Source organism: Lepisma saccharinum, chromosome 22 (assembly GCF_977018435.1).
Source record: "Lepisma saccharinum chromosome 22, izLepSacc3.1, whole genome shotgun sequence".
NCBI classification, from domain to species: Eukaryota; Metazoa; Arthropoda; class Insecta; order Zygentoma; family Lepismatidae; genus Lepisma; species Lepisma saccharinum.
This window is the reverse complement of record NC_139250.1, coordinates 26,178,504-26,197,360: the sequence shown is the minus strand read 5'-3', so window position 1 is coordinate 26,197,360 and position 18,857 is coordinate 26,178,504. Positions and strand designations below refer to the sequence as shown.

At 37.2% G+C, this 18,857-nt stretch overlaps 1 protein-coding gene across 1 annotated transcript in view; it reads left to right on the top strand.

The window, feature by feature from the left end:
• LOC146005032 (phosphotriesterase-related protein) overlaps positions 1-18,857 on the top strand; it is a 71,555-nt gene that overhangs the window by 51,757 nt on the left and 941 nt on the right. The window contains exons 5-6 of the mRNA XM_083144171.1: positions 5,505-5,669; positions 7,629-7,846. Coding sequence (XP_083000297.1) covers positions 5,505-5,669; positions 7,629-7,846 — 383 coding nt within the window. The remainder of the gene's footprint in view (positions 1-5,504; positions 5,670-7,628; positions 7,847-18,857) is intronic.

Sequence of the window (18,857 nt, the reverse complement as noted above, 5' to 3'; positions counted from 1 at the left end):
AACGAAGAAGGCGTATGCGGATCGAAAACTTTCAAAGGTGAAGCCAAAATCTTCGGATGAGAAGCAGACAATGAGGAGTGAAGACGCTCAGATCGACGACATGTCTTCCGAAGTGAAGACACAGTCAATGGATAGGAAGCAAACAATGCAGATAGAAGATGGCCACAGCGATGGAATTCAAAATGCAACGAATACACTAATATCGAATCAACCGCTTATAACCAAGATTGAAGACGCTCAGCTGGACGACATGTCTTCCGAAGTGAAGATACAGTCAATCGATAGGAAACAGACAATGCAGATAGAAGATGGTCATAGCGATGGAATTCATTATGCATTTAAGACACTGGTATTGAATCAGCCGCTTAAAATCAAGATTGAAGAAGCTCAGGTGGACGACATGTCTTCCGAAGTGAAGACACAGTCAATGGATAGGAAGCAAACAATGCAGATAGAAGATGGCCACAGCGATGGAATTCAAAATGCAATAAATACACTAGTATCGAATCAACCGCTTATAACCAAGATTGAAGAAGCTCAGCTGGACGACATGTCTTCCGAAGTGAAGATACAGTCAATCGATAGGAAACAGACAATGCAGATAGAAGATGGTCATAGCGATGGAATTCATTATGCATTTAAGACACTGGTATTGAATCAGCCGCTTAAAATCAAGATTGAAGAAGCTCAGGTGGACGACATGTCTTCCGAAGTGAAGACACAGTCAATGGATAGGAAGCAAACAATGCAGATAGAAGATGGCCACAGCGATGGAATTCAAAATGCAATGAATACACTAGTATCGAATCAACCGCTTATAACCAAGATTGAAGAAGCTCAGCTGGACGACATGTCTTCCGAAGTGAAGATACAGTCAATCGATAGGAAACAGACAATGCAGATAGAAGATGGCCATAGCGATGGAATTCATTATGCATTTAAGACACTGGTATTGAATCAGCCGCTTAAAATCAAGATTGAAGAAGCTCAGGTGGACGACATGTCTTCCGAAGTGAAGACACAGTCAATGGATAGGAAGCAAACAATGCAGATAGAAGATGGCCACAGCGATGGAATTCAAAATGCAATGAATACACTAGTATCGAATCAACCGCTTATAACCAAGATTGAAGAAGCTCAGCTGGACGACATGTCTTCCGAAGTGAAGACACAGTCAATCGATAGGAAGCAAACAATGAAGATAGAAGATGGCCACAGCGATGGAATTCATTATACAATGAAGACACTAGTATCGAATCAGCCGCATGGAATGAAGAAGGAAGATGTTGAAAAGGATGAACAGCCTGGCATAAACGGAGAATCTTCCAAGGACATAGTTCTTATAGATGACGAAGAACCAGTGGAAGATGATAAACCAAGCTTTATTAGGAGAATTCGAAGACTGCTATGCATGTGCTAATTGAAATTAGAAACTTGTATCAATATAGTTAATGTGAAATAAAGTACAGTATTGAAACAGTATCAAAATGTTAACTCTACCAGTAATGAGCAAAACTTTGAAATTCAGAAATATCTTTGTTATCTGATATGCTGTAAATAGTTAGAAGTGTGTGGGTTGTTTTTTGTTAATTTCAGTTATCTTATGGTGATCTTATATACCTCGGCTTAATCGTCATAATGAGGATGAATGATGATTTAGTGTAATAGAGGGAGCAAGTGAGTGGGGCATTTTGTATACTCACTCACTTCTCATTTATACGAAAGTGAAACGCATTTTAGGAATAGGTTCTATTTTCTTTCGTTTCATTTGCACCACCAATGAGAACATTAAAAAAAAAAGTGTCTCCCAACTGTACCTCAATAAAGAGAAAAATACCTATGTGAGAAAGACATAAACATTACTTTTAAATTGGGTAGTGTTAAACAATTATAACAACAACGACTATATTAATAGCATTTGCAGTTTATTTCAATCCCGTAGTAGTTTGTACAACACTTCTTTTTAAACAAACTGAGTCTCAAATTCCCCTCTTTTGATTTTTACATAAGATGGACAATGCCATGTCGAAGAAGTGAAGTAGTTAAATATATAAGATTTTAATGCCTAATTAATTTTGTGTAAAAAAGAATGGAAAATGATTAGGAATTTCTAGAAAATATTGCTCCTTCTGTTTCTGTAAGTTCTATACTTGAACCATTTCACCTATCTTACCATACTTTTCCATCTTTCCAATTTCGACCGGTGGGAACACATAGTGGTTTTCATCCCATTTTACACAGTGCATAAAAGTGTTCATAAAATTCATTTCAAACTCAAGGTCTACTTGCCAAAAGTGGCGACTTGAAAAATTTACATAGGGGCAAAACCAAAAATTCTAGTCACATCTCGCGACTTTGCTAATTGCAATCGTTGCCTCCCTTTTCTCTTAGGAGGACTCTCATACTAGATTTACACAGCACGGTGAAAGCAACAAAGAACATACTAATTACAGTTTTACACACATAATTAATAAATGCAACAGGTGTCTGCAATTAACAGCACTATTACCTAGGTATACTAATTTACACAACATTACATATGCAATACACATGTGTTGAATCAACATAAAAAACGACAGTTGATAAAATCACATAAAATGAATATTGCGCCGGGGCGATAATCTTTCGTGGTTGGTGGGAAGGGGAACGGTAGAGGAGAGGACGCCATTTCATGCAGTCAGTTGCAATGGAGGGTTGGAGAATGCAACAACGTGTTACCTGCAGAGATTTTAAATAAATTAAATTTCGGTCCAGGAGAGAAAATCAGCAAGCGTAAATGGGTTCTGGACCGTAAAGAACCTTTTTATCTGTAAAGTATTTCAATTCGGTCCAGGAACCTTTTTCTCCGGGTCAATTTCAATACGGTCCAGGAACCTTTTTTCTGGATGAATTTAAATACGGTCCAGGAACATTTTCTTCTGGATGAATTTAAATACGGTTCAGGAACCTTTTCTTCTGGATGAATTTAAATACGGTTCAGGAACCTTTTCTTCTGGATGAATTTAAATACGGTCCAGGAACATTTTCTTCTGGATGAATTTAAATACGGTCCAGGAACATTTTCTTCTGGATGAATTTAAATACGGTTCAGGAACCTTTTCTTCTGGATGAATTTAAATACGGTCCAGGAACATTTTCTTCTGGATGAATTTAAATACGGTCCAGGAACCTTTTCTTCTGGATGAATTTAAATACGGTCCAGGAACCTTTTCTTCTGGATGAATTTAAATACGGTCCAGGAACCTTTTCTTCTGGATGAATTTAAATACGGTCCAGGAACCTTTTCTTCTGGATGAATTTAAATACGGTCCAGGAACCTTTTCTTCTGGATGAATTTAAATACGGTCCAGGAACCTTTTCTCCTGGATGAATTTAAATATGGTCTAGGAACCATTTTCCAGGATCAATTTAAATTCGGTCCCGGAACCTATTTGCAACGAAACAATAAGCAACTTGGACCGAATTTAAATTGTGTGAGAAAGAAAGGTTCCGGTCCTGTAACGGAACCAAATAGAACCCATTACAATTTATGGATTCCTGGACCTTCAACAACCCTTGTTACCTGTGTTCGTAGTTATTACGAAGTCTGTGACAGGAGCAGCAGACGACAGTTCATTGTTGGTCGACATAAACACCAAGGACGTATTTAGTGGGGGTCAAGGGGTCCGGACCCCCTTCCCCGAAAGACTAAACAAATATTACTAAAATTAAGAAATGAAAAATATATTCGTTTAGCCTATGTTGTATAATTTCCTCTGAACTTATTGGAAGAAAAGAATTATATTTGGATCATACGGTTGATTGATTGAACGATTTAGTTTATTTTACTTCGCGTTTTGTGCCTCTTGGCTATTTTACGAAGATGGGGATGAGTGATGAAATTGATGAATGGACATTCACAAACAACCAAGCCCGAGCGGGATTCGAACGGGACCCTTGGCGTCGCAGTGCAATGTGCTAACCACTCGGCCACAGGATCCGGCTTGGATCATATGGCTTTAAAGAACAGGAAGAACGTATTTTGGGGGGTCCGGACCCCCCTGCCCACCCGAAAGACTCATTAAGTACGAAAATTATATGAAAATATACTTCTTTAGCATTTGTTGCTTAATTTGCTCTGAATGTATTGGAAAACAAGGATTATACAGAGCATTCCCTGACATTCGCTACGAGACTCGGCGGCAAGCTGCCCGGCATCAGCGCTTGTCTTTCCCGGTGAACGGGTCAGCGACAGTCGCTAGAGTCGGGTATTGAAATTACAGTTTTCATATTGTGTACTAACCTTGACTACAGAAGGTTTTAAAAATGATGTCCCTCTGCTGCAACACATTCCTGGCATCTCCGAAGGAAATTGGCATTTACACGTGCAAGTTCGTCTACTGTAATTCTCCAGATTTTTCGTACAATACTCTCTTTTAACTCACGGATGGTGTGCGGATTGTCTTTGTATACTTTATTTCCCCATTTTTCTTTCCACTTTTATTCAGAACTGACCCTGTTCCTCTAAACGTTTTTACGAGGTTTAATAAGAGACTGTCGCGGATCCGTTCACCGGGAAAGACAATCGCTGATGCCGGGCCGCTTGCCGCCGAGTCTCGTACCGAATATCAGGGAATGCTCTGTATTTGGATCATACAGCTTTGAGGAACAGGGAGGACTTATTAAGGAGGGGGGGTTCAGATGGACCCCCCGAAAGACTGAAGAAGTACTAAAATTAAGTAATGAAAATATTAGCATTTGTTGCATAATCTATGGTTATTAATTTCCTCTGAACTTTTTAGAAGACAAGAATTATATTGTGATCATACGCCTTTGAATGACATTATAAAGGTGATTTGTGTACACTATTACTCAAAATAATATGCATAAAATATTAATCAGAAACTTACTAGGGAACGTAAAGAAAGCTTATTTTCACCCCGAAAACTACGGTAATTGAGTTGCAGTAGACTTTCGTATTTCAAAATATGAGCGTCAGAATTTTTTACAGAGGCAAGGTAGAAATTTGGAATGACGGAAAACAACTATTTTTCAATTACGTTTAAAAATTTGAAAATGACAAAATACGTCAATATTGCTTTTCCAATTTAGTGTCGCTATTGAATTCGTTTACACAAAACATCTAATTAACTATTTTGAAACGAATATTAATTACCCAATTTATTATGAAGAAAATATAGAATAATATTTGGAATATTTGTACAATATTAGAGCCCGTACACACATAACGTTACGGTCTAAACTTTTCAAATATGCTAACATACTTACTCGTTTCCATTCTTCCAATAATACACTCCTATTTTCAACGACATTAAGAGTATTGAGGAAACTAAAACGTTGCCGAAGGTCACGTATGTGAGCGCATGCGCGAGTCTATTATACAAGTATATATTGGAATGTCTTGTCGTTTTCCTCTGAGCTTTTTTAATGTCTTTTGTATTGGTTTTTAATGTCTGAATTCATAGGGATGTGTTTTGACATTGTTCTGTTGCAATGATTTTCAGATTTCGAGAAGAGGGCCATTGAAGCCACGGGTGCAGTTCAGGAGAGCCTTGGTTGTCCAGTGAGCTTTCACCCGGGGAGGGACAAGAAGGCCCCTTTTGAGATCATCCGCATATACCAGGAGGCTGGAGGCTCTGTCGCTAAGGCCACCATGTCGCATCTTGAGAGTGAGTACGTTACATACTATAGTGTTAGTTCCGTAGAAGTCATAGAGACATGGGAAAAAAATATTAAGAAAATTATCACGGGAGGAGCAAGAGGCCCTTATTGTAATTTAAAAGTGTTGTTTTTCGAATCTACCTAGGTAAGCATAACAATAAGTACGTAGATTTTCCTTCATGTGGGCTGTTGTTGGAAGGTGTGTAAAATCTAGACTGAAAATGTTTATCCCATTTATTTAGCAGACTCTTAAATACCTGGTGATCCGTTTGAGATGTCAGAAAAGTAAACCTTTATACACAATAGGTTATTGTACGTATCTGTGAGCAGTTTGTTATAATGTAAGCACAAGTGATGTAAGTTTCGAGTGATTAGAGATTAGATTCAGCTGCGTGGCGGCAGTAGCATGCATGTAATACTCGAAAATTTCTCATACCATACAACAGACTGTGTGCGCTGTTGTGCCGTGATCACCACCTTTGTTACCATGCACATTAGCGCCTCCATGTGGCTGAAATCTGTAAACTTCCACTCATTCGAAACTTACATCCTTTCTGCTTATATTACAACAAGCTGCTCAGAGATACGTACATTAACCTCTTGTGTATAAAGGTTTGCTATTCTGACATCTCAAACGGATCACCCGGTATATTTTAAAGCGTACTTTTGCTTTAAAATGTATGTCATTCCATTGTTATAATTGTGGAAAATTAAATAAGTACACTGCTTAGTGTTTATGGTTACCCAACATACATTCTAAATCTTACATCCTATATAATCTGACAATTCTTGTTTTCGTTTTTAAGGTTTTAGGGTATTAATAGGCAAATCTGAGAAAAGTATATCCATACTTTGATCCTGTCCATCCACTCGATTGTGTTAACTATCGCATCTCAGAAAACACAGAACTATAAAGACTCTAGACTACCAAAGAGCAGCTTAATACAACACAAATTAACCTGATAAGAACATTAATCAATCTAAAACAGTAAATATGAAAATTTGATATTGTCTAAAATAGAAATGTTTATTTCAAGACACATAAATTACATCAATTTGACAGCAATAAAATATCGAACGTTATTAATATATTAGTTGTATCGAGTTACATCGAGGTGTAAACAATAACAATAGGTTCCTTTAAAACATCAGTACATCCTTTGAATATGTCTGGTGAGATTTTTTAAATCCAGTTTTATGGATCCATACGTTTATCTACTAGTATAATATTTAGATGGTTAAAACTAACATTATAATAATATTATTACGTTTCCACATTGGTAAAGAGTCCGTACGATAAATTAAACTTAATGCGAGTCTTGATGAAAATGAACTTGCACAACATTTAAACAACGCATGTTGTCAGCAGTTATTTCAAACTATCTAATTATTCCGTCATAATGATTGTTTGGATATTAAGTATTCCTAACGTTCTGTATTGCAAAAATTGTTTCAATGAGAATTTGAGTCTCATACAACTGTGTGGAGGCACACTATTCAGTGGTTCAAATCCTTCTTTAAACTGTAGATGAAGTTCCAATTAATCTACATGAGCATTATTATTATTATTATTATTATTATCATAGGCGTAACTTGGCGGGGGCAAGGGGGGCACTTTCCCCCAATATTTTCAGGTTTCTTAAAATGTACATGTTAGGGGAGCAAAGTAATAGAGAGTAATATTTGTGATTTCGCAAACGTCACAGTTATTTAGCAAATAATCCTGGATGCTATTTTTATGAGATGGAAAACTTTTCAATCCTCTGCCCCCACCCCCAAGAATAAAACCCCCGATTTGATTCTGCCCTCCCAAAATTAGACCCCCTGTCTGATTCTGCCCCCTCAAAATTAGACCCCAGGTCTGATTCTGCCCCCTCAATATTAGACACCACGTCTGATTCTGCCTCAAAATTAGATCTCAAGTTACGCCCATGATTATTATTATATTCTGTTATTTCCCATTTCAGGGACGCTTTTGGATGATTCTGACCTTCTGGAATTTGCTGATCTTGGAACTTATTGTCAATTTGATTTGTTTGGCATCGAAGTTTCGTTCTATCAGCTAGCACCGCAGATAGAAATGCCATCCGATGCTCAGAGAATACACAAGATAAATGCCCTGATAAAAGACGGAAAGGCTGACAAGATACTAGTTGCTCACGACGTACATACAAAACATCGTTTGGTAAGTAGTTTCATGATGTTTCAACGAGCAGGGGAAAATTCTATTACTATTGTCGACTTCCCGTAACTAGTTCGTGACTACCAAATAATTCAAAAGTGTGGACAATGTTTCAGTTGTAAGAAAGTACATCCAAATTTCGTGGAGGATTAGCACTTTTTCGGTAAAAGCTGATTTATCACATTCCCTGGCCTATGTTTTAATAAGATAATACAGTGCTCTTCACGGTTGTCCGTGGAGCGGCGGATAACGCACCGGGCAGTAAGAACGCGTCTGCCGGCAAATTGGATGCAACATCCGCGTAACTGAAACCGAAGCTCGTACAATTACATCGTTTCAATTTAAATGAGCACGTACCTTGTTACAAGAGGTGCTGGAAGTGTCCTTCTGCATCCATTCATTTACGGCATCTTTTAAGCAAATTTTCACTAACATGTATCAGTTCCTCTTCCGAAATTACTTCAATTTCTCTCCTGATACTTTCTTTCAGTTCTTCTAATGTATGGCTTCAGGTTGAAATGCTTGGCCACTCTCCGCCCAGACGTCATGGGAGTGTCTGTTTCTTGTACAAGGTGCCGGAAGAATTTCTGAGGAGTGTGTTCAAATTGTGCTCCAATGTCGTCTAGTTTCTCCCCAGTAAGCACACGCCGTTTCACCCTTCGCTTCTTATCAAGAACAGAACCTGTTTTCGTAAATTTCTTCACAAGTTTTCGAACACTGTCTCTGCATGGAACAGGAACGTCTGGGAATTCTACTGCAAAAAAACTTCTACTTCCCCACAAGAATTCGTAATGATGGAAGAGTTGTACATAAACTTTCGTTGTTTTAAATTGTACTTATAGCATGGCATTATTAGGCTGCAGAAAAGTACCAGTAATACGTAAACTGAAACAAGTACACTTCGCAACATCTTATTTGACCGCCCTGAAAAACTTTAAAGTCCGGAATTCGTAAATTTGGCAGCATAGAGCTTCAGAACCAACTAAGAGTAGCCAACTTTGCAACATTTCTTCTTCCTGAATGAAAACGCTCGTGATTTTTTTTCATTCTTTCACATTCCATAAAGTAAAGATACCCTAAAGCAGTAATAAAATATATGAGTAGACAAAAAAATGTTAAGTAGAAATACGAATGTTGAAAATATTTCAAGATCCTTCGTTCTGAATTTGAAAATAGGAAAATGTATGTGCATTGTGAAACACTGAACAGGTTCTCATCCACCTGGAAAAATTTGCGGTCACATTTGAATGCAAGGACGCAAATTTATGATGATTTTATGCGAAATGTTTAGTAAAGATACCTTGCACAACACCAAACGATTCTGCAAAGTGTGTCTTTTCCTTGGTTCTTGGCGAAAAATGGTTCGAAACTCCGTCACAATGTTGCTTCAACTGAGATTAACGTGCTTTACTGAGCTTTCTATTAGCAATCTCCTGGAGTAGTTGGTTAGATGACAGCACTTTCGTTTTTTTACTGTTTTCGTCAAGATCGAAACATCGTAGGTTCAAATCCCACCCTTTCCTTATTATTTTTTCCTTTTTATTTACCGAGTACGAAGTGTTCTAATAACGTAATATAATATTATATGATGTTACTGTAAATATTTATGCGATACATGCTCAGTGCCGGCGATTGGGTTTCAAAACTGATGGGGCAAGGTGGGGGGAGGGGGGAGGGCAAGGTCAGTTTCTTTGCCTTGGTAGATAATGTTTAGCATAGTGCTGGGTCATCTGCCCCTCCACACTCCATAATCGTCGCCACTGTGCATGCCTCAAGTAATGCTTCTACTAATGTTTTTAATCTTTCAGTGATTGGTAGGATTTTAGGAAATACTTTTTCTTTCATTCAGCTCTTATAAGTTAACACATATTAAAACTTACATGTCAACTTTCTGCATCCGGAAATGCTGGACATAAATCGCATAAATATCAACGGAAATATCCAAGAAACGTAGATAAGCATTCTCGTCCAAAGCCGTATACTTCCCAAAAAAGATTTTGCAAGTATTTTTGTACCCATGACCTTCCATTCCATAAGCAAACGATCCCCCTACACCACACGATTCACATTATTTTATGCACTCGGTTCGGATCCCACTTTAAACTGTAGGTTCAGTCCCGATTAGCCTTACTATGCATAAAGTTGACTTAAAACACCAAATCAACCAATTCATCTCCTTTCAGAGTGGGCCTTCTATGATATTGGAGTCGGCCAGCATCCGAAAATACAGTTCTGCTTCGCGTATACCAGAGTGTAATTGCATTTAATATTGTGACTAATTTTACTTTAAAACTACAGATTAAAGCGATAATAGTGTCCAGAAAAAGAACCTCAAAGTAGATCTTCACACAAAGTATTTTAATCCATTGCCAAACATTTCAGTTAAGAATAATATTATGCTTTTCCATTGACCGTATTTTCGATCCATGGTAAATTTGCTAAAAGGACCATGTCAAGAAATCTAAATATGTAATATGTAAATTTTACTAGTAAATGCATTTAAAATGCACGAAACAACAGGGGAGGAGAAAAATAAACCTCAAAAATGAAGTAAAAATGCAACAAAAACTGTTAAAAATACTGACAAATAAACTAAAAGCCAAAAAAGACAGAAAAATGCAAAGAAATGTACAATAGAAAGTGTTTTCCGGCTCTAACTGAAGGGAAACGGACATGATATCAGGTTTAGCATTGTTTTTAAGGGTCAGAAAAAAAGTTGATTTTTTCATCAACTTCCGGACCCTAAGTAGTAATTATGACCATTGAAAAAGTTGGAGGTAACTTACTTAAAATTTTCTTGTTGAGGGATCATACGTCCCATATCTTCACTTCATAATAAAGAAAAACATCAAGTTCATATTTCGGAAATGACTTGGAGTTTTCCACCACGAAAATGTGTTTTTCATAGTTTGAAGTTCGTTAGTATTATCTTTCAAGGTTTCTATTGTTTTAATTTCACACATATTTTATATTTCATACGTTCCTCTCTCTTTTCATACAGTCTTTGGAAAAAAGCTGAAGTTTCTTATCAAACAGGGTCTGGTTCAAATTACTCCTTTTCGCTCTCCTGTTCTTACTTTAAACAAACAACAAAATACTTCGTAACTAAACGATTGCTTGTTCAAAACACGGAATTTTTACACAATTTACAAAATATGACAAAACGCCAATAGACATTGTTGCGTTCCCCGGAATATTCTCAATGGATCTACTTACTTTTATTCCTCAACGGCGATCATGAGACTTATCAGCCTACTTTGAAGCCCTCAGGTAGTGGGAAATCAGATAAGGATATGTTAACGTAAACCTTACTAACTCTCGCACACACAAGATATATTTAGATGTCAGTTAATGTTAATATATAACACTTGCACTCACAATTAAACTTCTTATTACAAACAAAATTGTATTAAGATCATAATACTTCTTCACTACACAAATTAACACATTCACATTTAAAAAATCACTTCCATTATTCCAGCAACATCCATAATGATATCTCTCACCTCACAACCCACAATCAAATGTTTTTAGGTATAACCATAACAGACTACCCAATTGAACAAAACAAATTACGTCATAATAGACAATTAACATATTAAACATATCAAACACTTAAAATGATACAATAAGTGGGTGCGTATCAACATGTTCATCACTTTTCCCTTTCAACGTTTCTCGATTTTATCTGAATTCGTTTCCTCATGAAAATTGCCATGAGGAAATTATAGATATGACATTATGTGTGAATTGGTTTCTTCAAACTGGTAGCAAATTTTAACATGAGCTACCTGGAGAAGAGGTAGGGTGCTTGATTCTTACGAGGGAGGTCGTAGATTCGATTCTCCAACTAGGCAGGTTTTTTTTCAGGAGTATATCGTTGAGTGTAAAGTTTATCCACCGTGCTAAGAAGTTAACATTGGTCTCTGTATTTCACGAGAGGAAAGGAAATAGTAAGAGAAAGTTATTTCGATGATAGGAGGATGTCATATGCCACGTGGAATGCGCAGAATCAAGTTACATAGAGCTAAGTCTGTAATGGTGGTTTCGAATATTGCAAAGTTAGTGCGGAAAGTTTGTTATATCTGATACTCGTACTTTCTGTTCAAAGAAGACAAACATTTTAGATACAAAGCAGTGAAGAATTAACGATCATTATGAGGTTTTAAATTTCTTGTTTGCCACTCACTATTATTAGTAGTTTCTTACCGAATCGGCCTTCGTGGCAATAACAATTTGTTTATGTTAATTAGCGATTTACTATTAGTTTTAGACGCATGGTAAGATGGTGGTGAGGGGATTGACAACAGTCATTACGAAGGAACGGACATAAAATTACCAATCTTAGCAATTTGAACTCATTAAATGCTCTCCTTCGTTACAGTACTACACTACATCACTACTTAACATAGCTGGTTTTCTCTATCGATATCAAATAATCAATATTTTAGGTGTCAGTGAAGAACACACAATACATAACTTAAATAACATTACATTTTGCATCCTGAATACATATATGTGATTTGTGAATTAATCATGATGTGTGTGTTAACACAACATATGAATAATAACTAAAAAGAAAAGTTTTAACTTTAAATCCTGGAAATCTTCAACTTCTAAGGGGAAATATGCGCAGAAGGGACGTCCCTCAAGTGTGCATCTAATTCATTTTTAAATATTCTAATATCAACGGTATCTGTTCAGCAAACAAAGAAAAAAAGGAAGAGGAGAGGGTTGGATTGGAACCCGCGATCTTTCACGCTTGATGAAAAATAAATTATAGCAGCGCCTCACCAACTGCTCTACGTTAACTTAATGACGTTATACCCTTAAAAACATGTTGACGTTTATGAAGACTCCCACCTTCCTGTGTTTCAAGCACATTTTCTCGACAAGTAGTGTAAAATATATGTTTTTGAGAACTGTTCGATATTATGCAAGGTATTGTAAATAAAATGTTGCATAAACTCCTCACAAATTTGCATCTTTCTGCACAAACGTGATAGAAATTTCCTCCAGGTGGAAAAAAACTCTATTCAGTGTTTCAACCCCCCCCAAATTTCAAGTCGAGCAAGCACAATCGTAAATATCCTTCAAGGTTCTTTTTCCAATTTATTATTTCTGTTTGATTGTGTATAATAATAGTGGTTTATAGTTTCTAAGTTCATGGAAAGTGTTAAATTCAAAACCTATCACTGCAGCGTTTTTCGTCTAGTGGAAGGATCTACTCAAAGTTGGCTACTCTCACCTGGAGCTGAAGTGCAGTGTTGCTAAGTTTACGATTTCGGGACTTAGAATTCTTTCGGGGCGGTCAAATAAGATGTTGCGAAGTGTACATCTAAAGCGCTTGTTAACACCTTAACGCTTAACAAACACGTGCAAACTGGACACCAGCTATCTCGATCCTGAAGCAATGACGCGTCCAGTGCCAAGGTCAGCAAACAGCTGCGAGTCTAAATATCGGCAGATGCGCTCTCACTGCCCGGTGCATTAGTTGCCGCTTCACCGACAACTCGACCGTGAAAAGCACTGCACTATGTATCATTTGTTGTTTACGCGTTATTACTGGCCAGGGACTGCAGTTGAAACCTACTTTCAGTTTCAGTTTCAGTTCGGCCAGGAATGAAACATTGTGGTTCACTTTCAGTTCTCGAACTGAAACTGGATTGAAACCGGAGTATATATGTCCGAACCAGAACTGGAATGATCTGATGTTTTACATCCAGTTCGGCCCGGAATGAAACCATTCGGTTCATTTTCAGTTCTCGAACTGAAACTGGAATGGAACCGGAATATATCTATCCGAACCGTAACTGAAATTATCTGAGGTTATGGTTTCAGTTCTCGACCTGAAACTGGAATGAAACCGGAATATATCTATCCGAACCGTAACTGGAATTATCTGAGGTTATGGTTTCAGTTCTCGACCTGAAACTGGAATGAAACCGGAATATATCTATCCGAACCGTAACTGAAATTATCTGGGGTTATAGTTTCAGTTCGGCCCGGAATGAAACATTTCGGTTCACTTTCAGTTCTCGAACTGAAACTGGAATGAAACAGGAATATATCTATCCGAACCGTAACTGGAATGATCTGACGCTGTGCTTCTAGTCCGAACTGTAATTGGATGGTCTGAGCTTGCACTTCCAGTTTGACCCGGAATGAAAGTTTTCAGTTAAGTTTCAGTTCTCGAACTTAAACCGTTTCCAGACCCAAATGTTAAGGATCTGGGTGTTTTGCGATGTTTGAGATCGAGAAAAATACTGAGTAACTTTTACATTTTCTTCATTTAAGAACTGTATCTCACATTGTACTGACAATTGTATTTTTTTTGTAATTATCTGTGAAATGAAAACGAAAAGTTTATATGAATCCGCCGCGTCACTTTTACCGCAGTTGATTCAGTTCAAAATGGCATCAAACAATGGGATGAAAATTAACTGTGGAAAAAGTTACGTATCTTCTACTAAGAAAATTAACTTAAATCTATACAAATTGTACATACAATCATAATAAATAAAGCAATCTAATTACATTATATCTCTTATATCTCATGATTCCAAAACAAGATTCTGGTTGCTATTAGATGATGGTATAAACTTATTTTGAGAATTTTTTTCAACCTTGTAAAATTTTCACTTTTTGAGAAATTGTGTTGATTTGAGTGAAATCATTTGACATGGAATGACCCAACTATATACTGTATATTTATATATAAACATACATACATACATATATATATATATATATATATATATATATATATATATATATATATATATATATATATATATATATATACACATATAAGGTATCAAAATTGCAGTTATTTCAATATGTATCTATATACCTAGGTATAATCTTTAAATAACGGCCCTAATAACGGGTACACAGAAATATTCAGTTATGTCAAGGGGGACTCTCAGGCAAAAAGTTTCAGAAACACTGCTTTAATGGCATTTCGGATCTTATCTATTTCCAAATTTTCGGATCTGGCACCCCCCAAAATACCAAAATTGGTCACTACGAAGTTTTCTTCCGAAACAGAACTTAAATTGAAAGTACACGGAGGGTTATGGTGTACCAGAATGTAGCGAAACATTTCAGTTCAGGTTCGGGTGCGAACCAAAAGTGTTCACAATGAGGTTTCATTCCGGAACTGAACTGAAACTAAAAATACACGGAGGGTTATGGTGCACCAGAATGCAGCGAAACATTTCAGTTCAGGTTCGGGTGCGAACTATAAGTCGAACTGGAGCATGTTTCAGTTCGAGTTCAAATTCGGTTCGCAGTCCCTGTTACTGGCATCCTATCTAACTTGCGGCTGAATTTATATTGTTAATCTCCACCTAATATAATATTCATCGAAGATTTGCTGTTGTTTTTATTTTCTCCTGTTAATAATTAAAATACAGAGCGTTCCCTGACATTCGCTACGAGACTCGGCGGCAAGCTGCCCCGCGACAGTCGCTAGAGTCGGCTATTAAAATTACAGTTTTCATATTGTGTACTAATCTTGACTACAGAAGGTGTTGAAAATGACGTCCCTCTGCTGCAGCACATTCCTGGCATCTCCGAAGGAAATTTGCATTTACACGTGCAAGTTCGTCTACTGTAATTCTCCAGATTTATCATACAATACTCTCTCTTAACTCACGGATGGTGTGCGGATTGTCTTTGTATACTTTATTTCTCCATTTTTCTTTCCACTTTTATTCAGAACTGACCCTGTTACTCTAAACTTTTTTACGAGGTTTAATATATATATTATAATATATTATATATAATATATATTAATATATAATATATATTATATATATTAATATAAGCGACTGTCGCGGACTCGTTCACCGGAAAAGACAAGCGCTGATGCCGGGCCGCTTGCCGCCGAGTCTCGTAGCGAATGTCAGGGAATGCTCTGTATTTGAATCATACAGATTTGAGGGACAGGAAGGACATATTAATGAGGAGGGTTCAGATGGACCCCCCGAAAGACTGAACAAGTACTAAAATTAAGTAATGAAAATATTAGCATTTGTTGCATAATCTATGGTTATTTTTAGAAGGCAAGAATTATATTGTGATCATACGCCTTTGAATGACATTACAAAGAAGATTTATGTACACTACTGCCCAAAATAATATGCATAAAATATTAATCAGAAACTTACTAGGGAACGTAAAGAAAGCTTATTTTCACCCCGAAAACTGTAATTCTTTCGATTTCTCGTACAATACTCTCTTTTAACTCACGGATGGTGTACGGATTGTCTTTGTATACTTTATTCTTAGATTTCCCCATTTTCCACTTTTATTCAGAACTGATCCTGTTACTGTAAACTTTTTTACGAGGTTTAATATAGTGGTCCTATGTGGAACGGGAACACAAGGAAATTTCGTTTCAATACGTCGTCGCAATTCTCCACAATTCCTCTTTCCGAAGTAACACTCGACAAGATAAATCCTTTCCGAGGGAAAATTATACTGGCGTCAGTCTGCAACGTCAACAGAAAGGGAAAGAGAGCGAAGGCAGGGACAGCGAAAAAAAAGCAGACTGTAGCGTGCGACTGTCGCGGACCCGTTCACCGGGAAAGACAAGCTCTGACGCCAGGCCGTTTGACGCCGAGTCTCGTAGTGAATGTCAGGGAATGGTCTGTAGTTAGGCTACGTATTTTACAAAGTTGGTGAATTTAGATTCAACTTTTGTGCTACGTAACCTGAGTGAAATAAAAAAGTAATTTGACTGCAAGTAAGAAAAATATATTGTTTATAATTTAACTTCTGCCTTCAAGTTGGCTATTTTGTTTGTTAAAAGGAGGCTTTTGTGACACCATAAAGCATTTGGACCACGAAGGCAATACCCACCGCTACACATAGAAGTCGTATTTTAATGTCCAGAAATTCAACAACATAAAATTTATCTTTTACTTTCGGCTCAAGAGCAAAGAGGAAGCGCATATGTATGACGGTGGATAACTCTACTGACAAAATCTTAAGATGTATAGTGTATAACTTGTAAGTGAACGTGTGCGATAACTTTTGATTTTTCCTTTGTTTCAAGTATGTAGTTTAACAAATATTTATCCGGAACGAGGTTATCTGATCGAGATTCAAGCATATATTGTAATATCTGAAGTAACTTATTGGTCATTGAAATATTTAGGTAATTTTGTAGGGATTTTGATTTATATTATTTGGTCCCTAGTCCAGATAATAACCGATACTATTAAAATAACATACAACTTGTACACTGATACTGGTTATCTCAAATATAGAACGCACATTGTACAGTTCAAGACCTCATAAGTAAGATATGTACTTATTTGTTTAGAAGACTGTGTAATTTGTTTGAATATTTAAGGAATATTACGAAGAGTACGACCCTGTTTCTATGTAGGATATTGTTTCTATAGACGAGAGACGACATGGAATAAATAGGTGGAGGGGGTGTATTGAAAAAGCATTGCATACAATTGGAAACATTTGGAACCATTGGAATTATTTATTAAGTTGATTTGGATATGAAATCGCGATTTTGTTAACCTCAATAACATAGGTGGGAAATGTACAAACTAACTACACTTTTATAATTTAGCCAAAGCTTTTCTTCTCACTTATTTATGACATCTTGTGGTATCAATATCTTAGCATTGTGTACTATTTTATAAATTCGACCAGTAAAATAATATGCATTTTTGATTGATAACAGGAAAAAAATTGAAAATCAAGAATGTTTATTTTTAAATTGTGAAAATACAGCGTTATTAAAAAAGAATGGTACAAAAGTAAGGTTAATTTATTTTTAAGTGAAAAGAGATACAAAAGCAATTCTGGTGGGAAAGAAGGAGGAAGGTTGTAAATTTATAGCCTGTGGTTGTAGTTGACGTAAAATCCGCAAGAACCGATACTTGTTGTTGATAGCTAAAATGGCAACAACGAAGGTAGAGCAAGCATATTGCGTAATGAAATTTGCACGAACAGGGGCAGTTGTTACAGTTCAGAGACACTTTCGTGCGAAATTCAAGAAATACCACCACATAGACACTGCCTTACACGCTGGGTGCAGAAGTTTGAATCAACTGGATGTTTGTGCAGTAGAAACATTCCCGGTCGACCAGGAACGTCGAGGGAGACAGTGGATTGGATTCGTGTTGCTTTTCAAACGACTCCCAGAAAATCGACAAACCAAGCAAGTAAAGAACTTAATGTGCCACAACCCAGTGTATGGCGTATTCTAAGAAAGCGTCTATTCTTTAAACCATACAAATTGCAACTCATGCAGGCGCTGAAAAACGTAGGTATGCCAAAACACCAGACCTTCTGCATTGAAATACAGATTCTGTTCGAAGAAGAGGATGGATTCGCTGACAGGTTAGTTTTTAGTAATGAAGCGACATTTCATGTTAGTGGGAAAGTGAATCGCCATAATGTTAGGATCTGGGGTACAGAACACCCTCATAATGTAGTGCAGCAGGAAAGAAACCCACCAAAAGTGAATGTGTTTTGTGCAATAAGCAGACGGAAAGTGTATGGACCTTTCTTTTTTGCCGAAGCCACTGTTACTGGCCAGATCTACCTGGACATGTTATCGGAATGGCTTATGCCACAACTGTACTGGAAGAAGATATTCCGAATTCCATCTTTCAACAGGATGGTGCTCCTCCCCACTTCCACAACCCTGTTCGTGCAAACCTCAATGCCACCAGACCAGGTCGTTGGATTGGCCGTACCGGGAATCAAGATTTGACAATGCTGACCTGGCCTCCACGATCCCCAGATCTTACTCCATGCGACTTCTTTTTATGGGGGTTTGTGAAAGACACCGTGTACGTTCCTCCATTACCACAGGACCTGGATAATTTAAAGCAACGCATCTCTCATGCAGTGGAGCTGATAACCGAGGATATGTTGGAACGCGTCTGACAAGAAATGGATTATCGTTTTGACATCTGCGTGTCACCCAGGGTGCTCATATCCAACATTTGTAATTGCCCAGATAAATGTACAACCT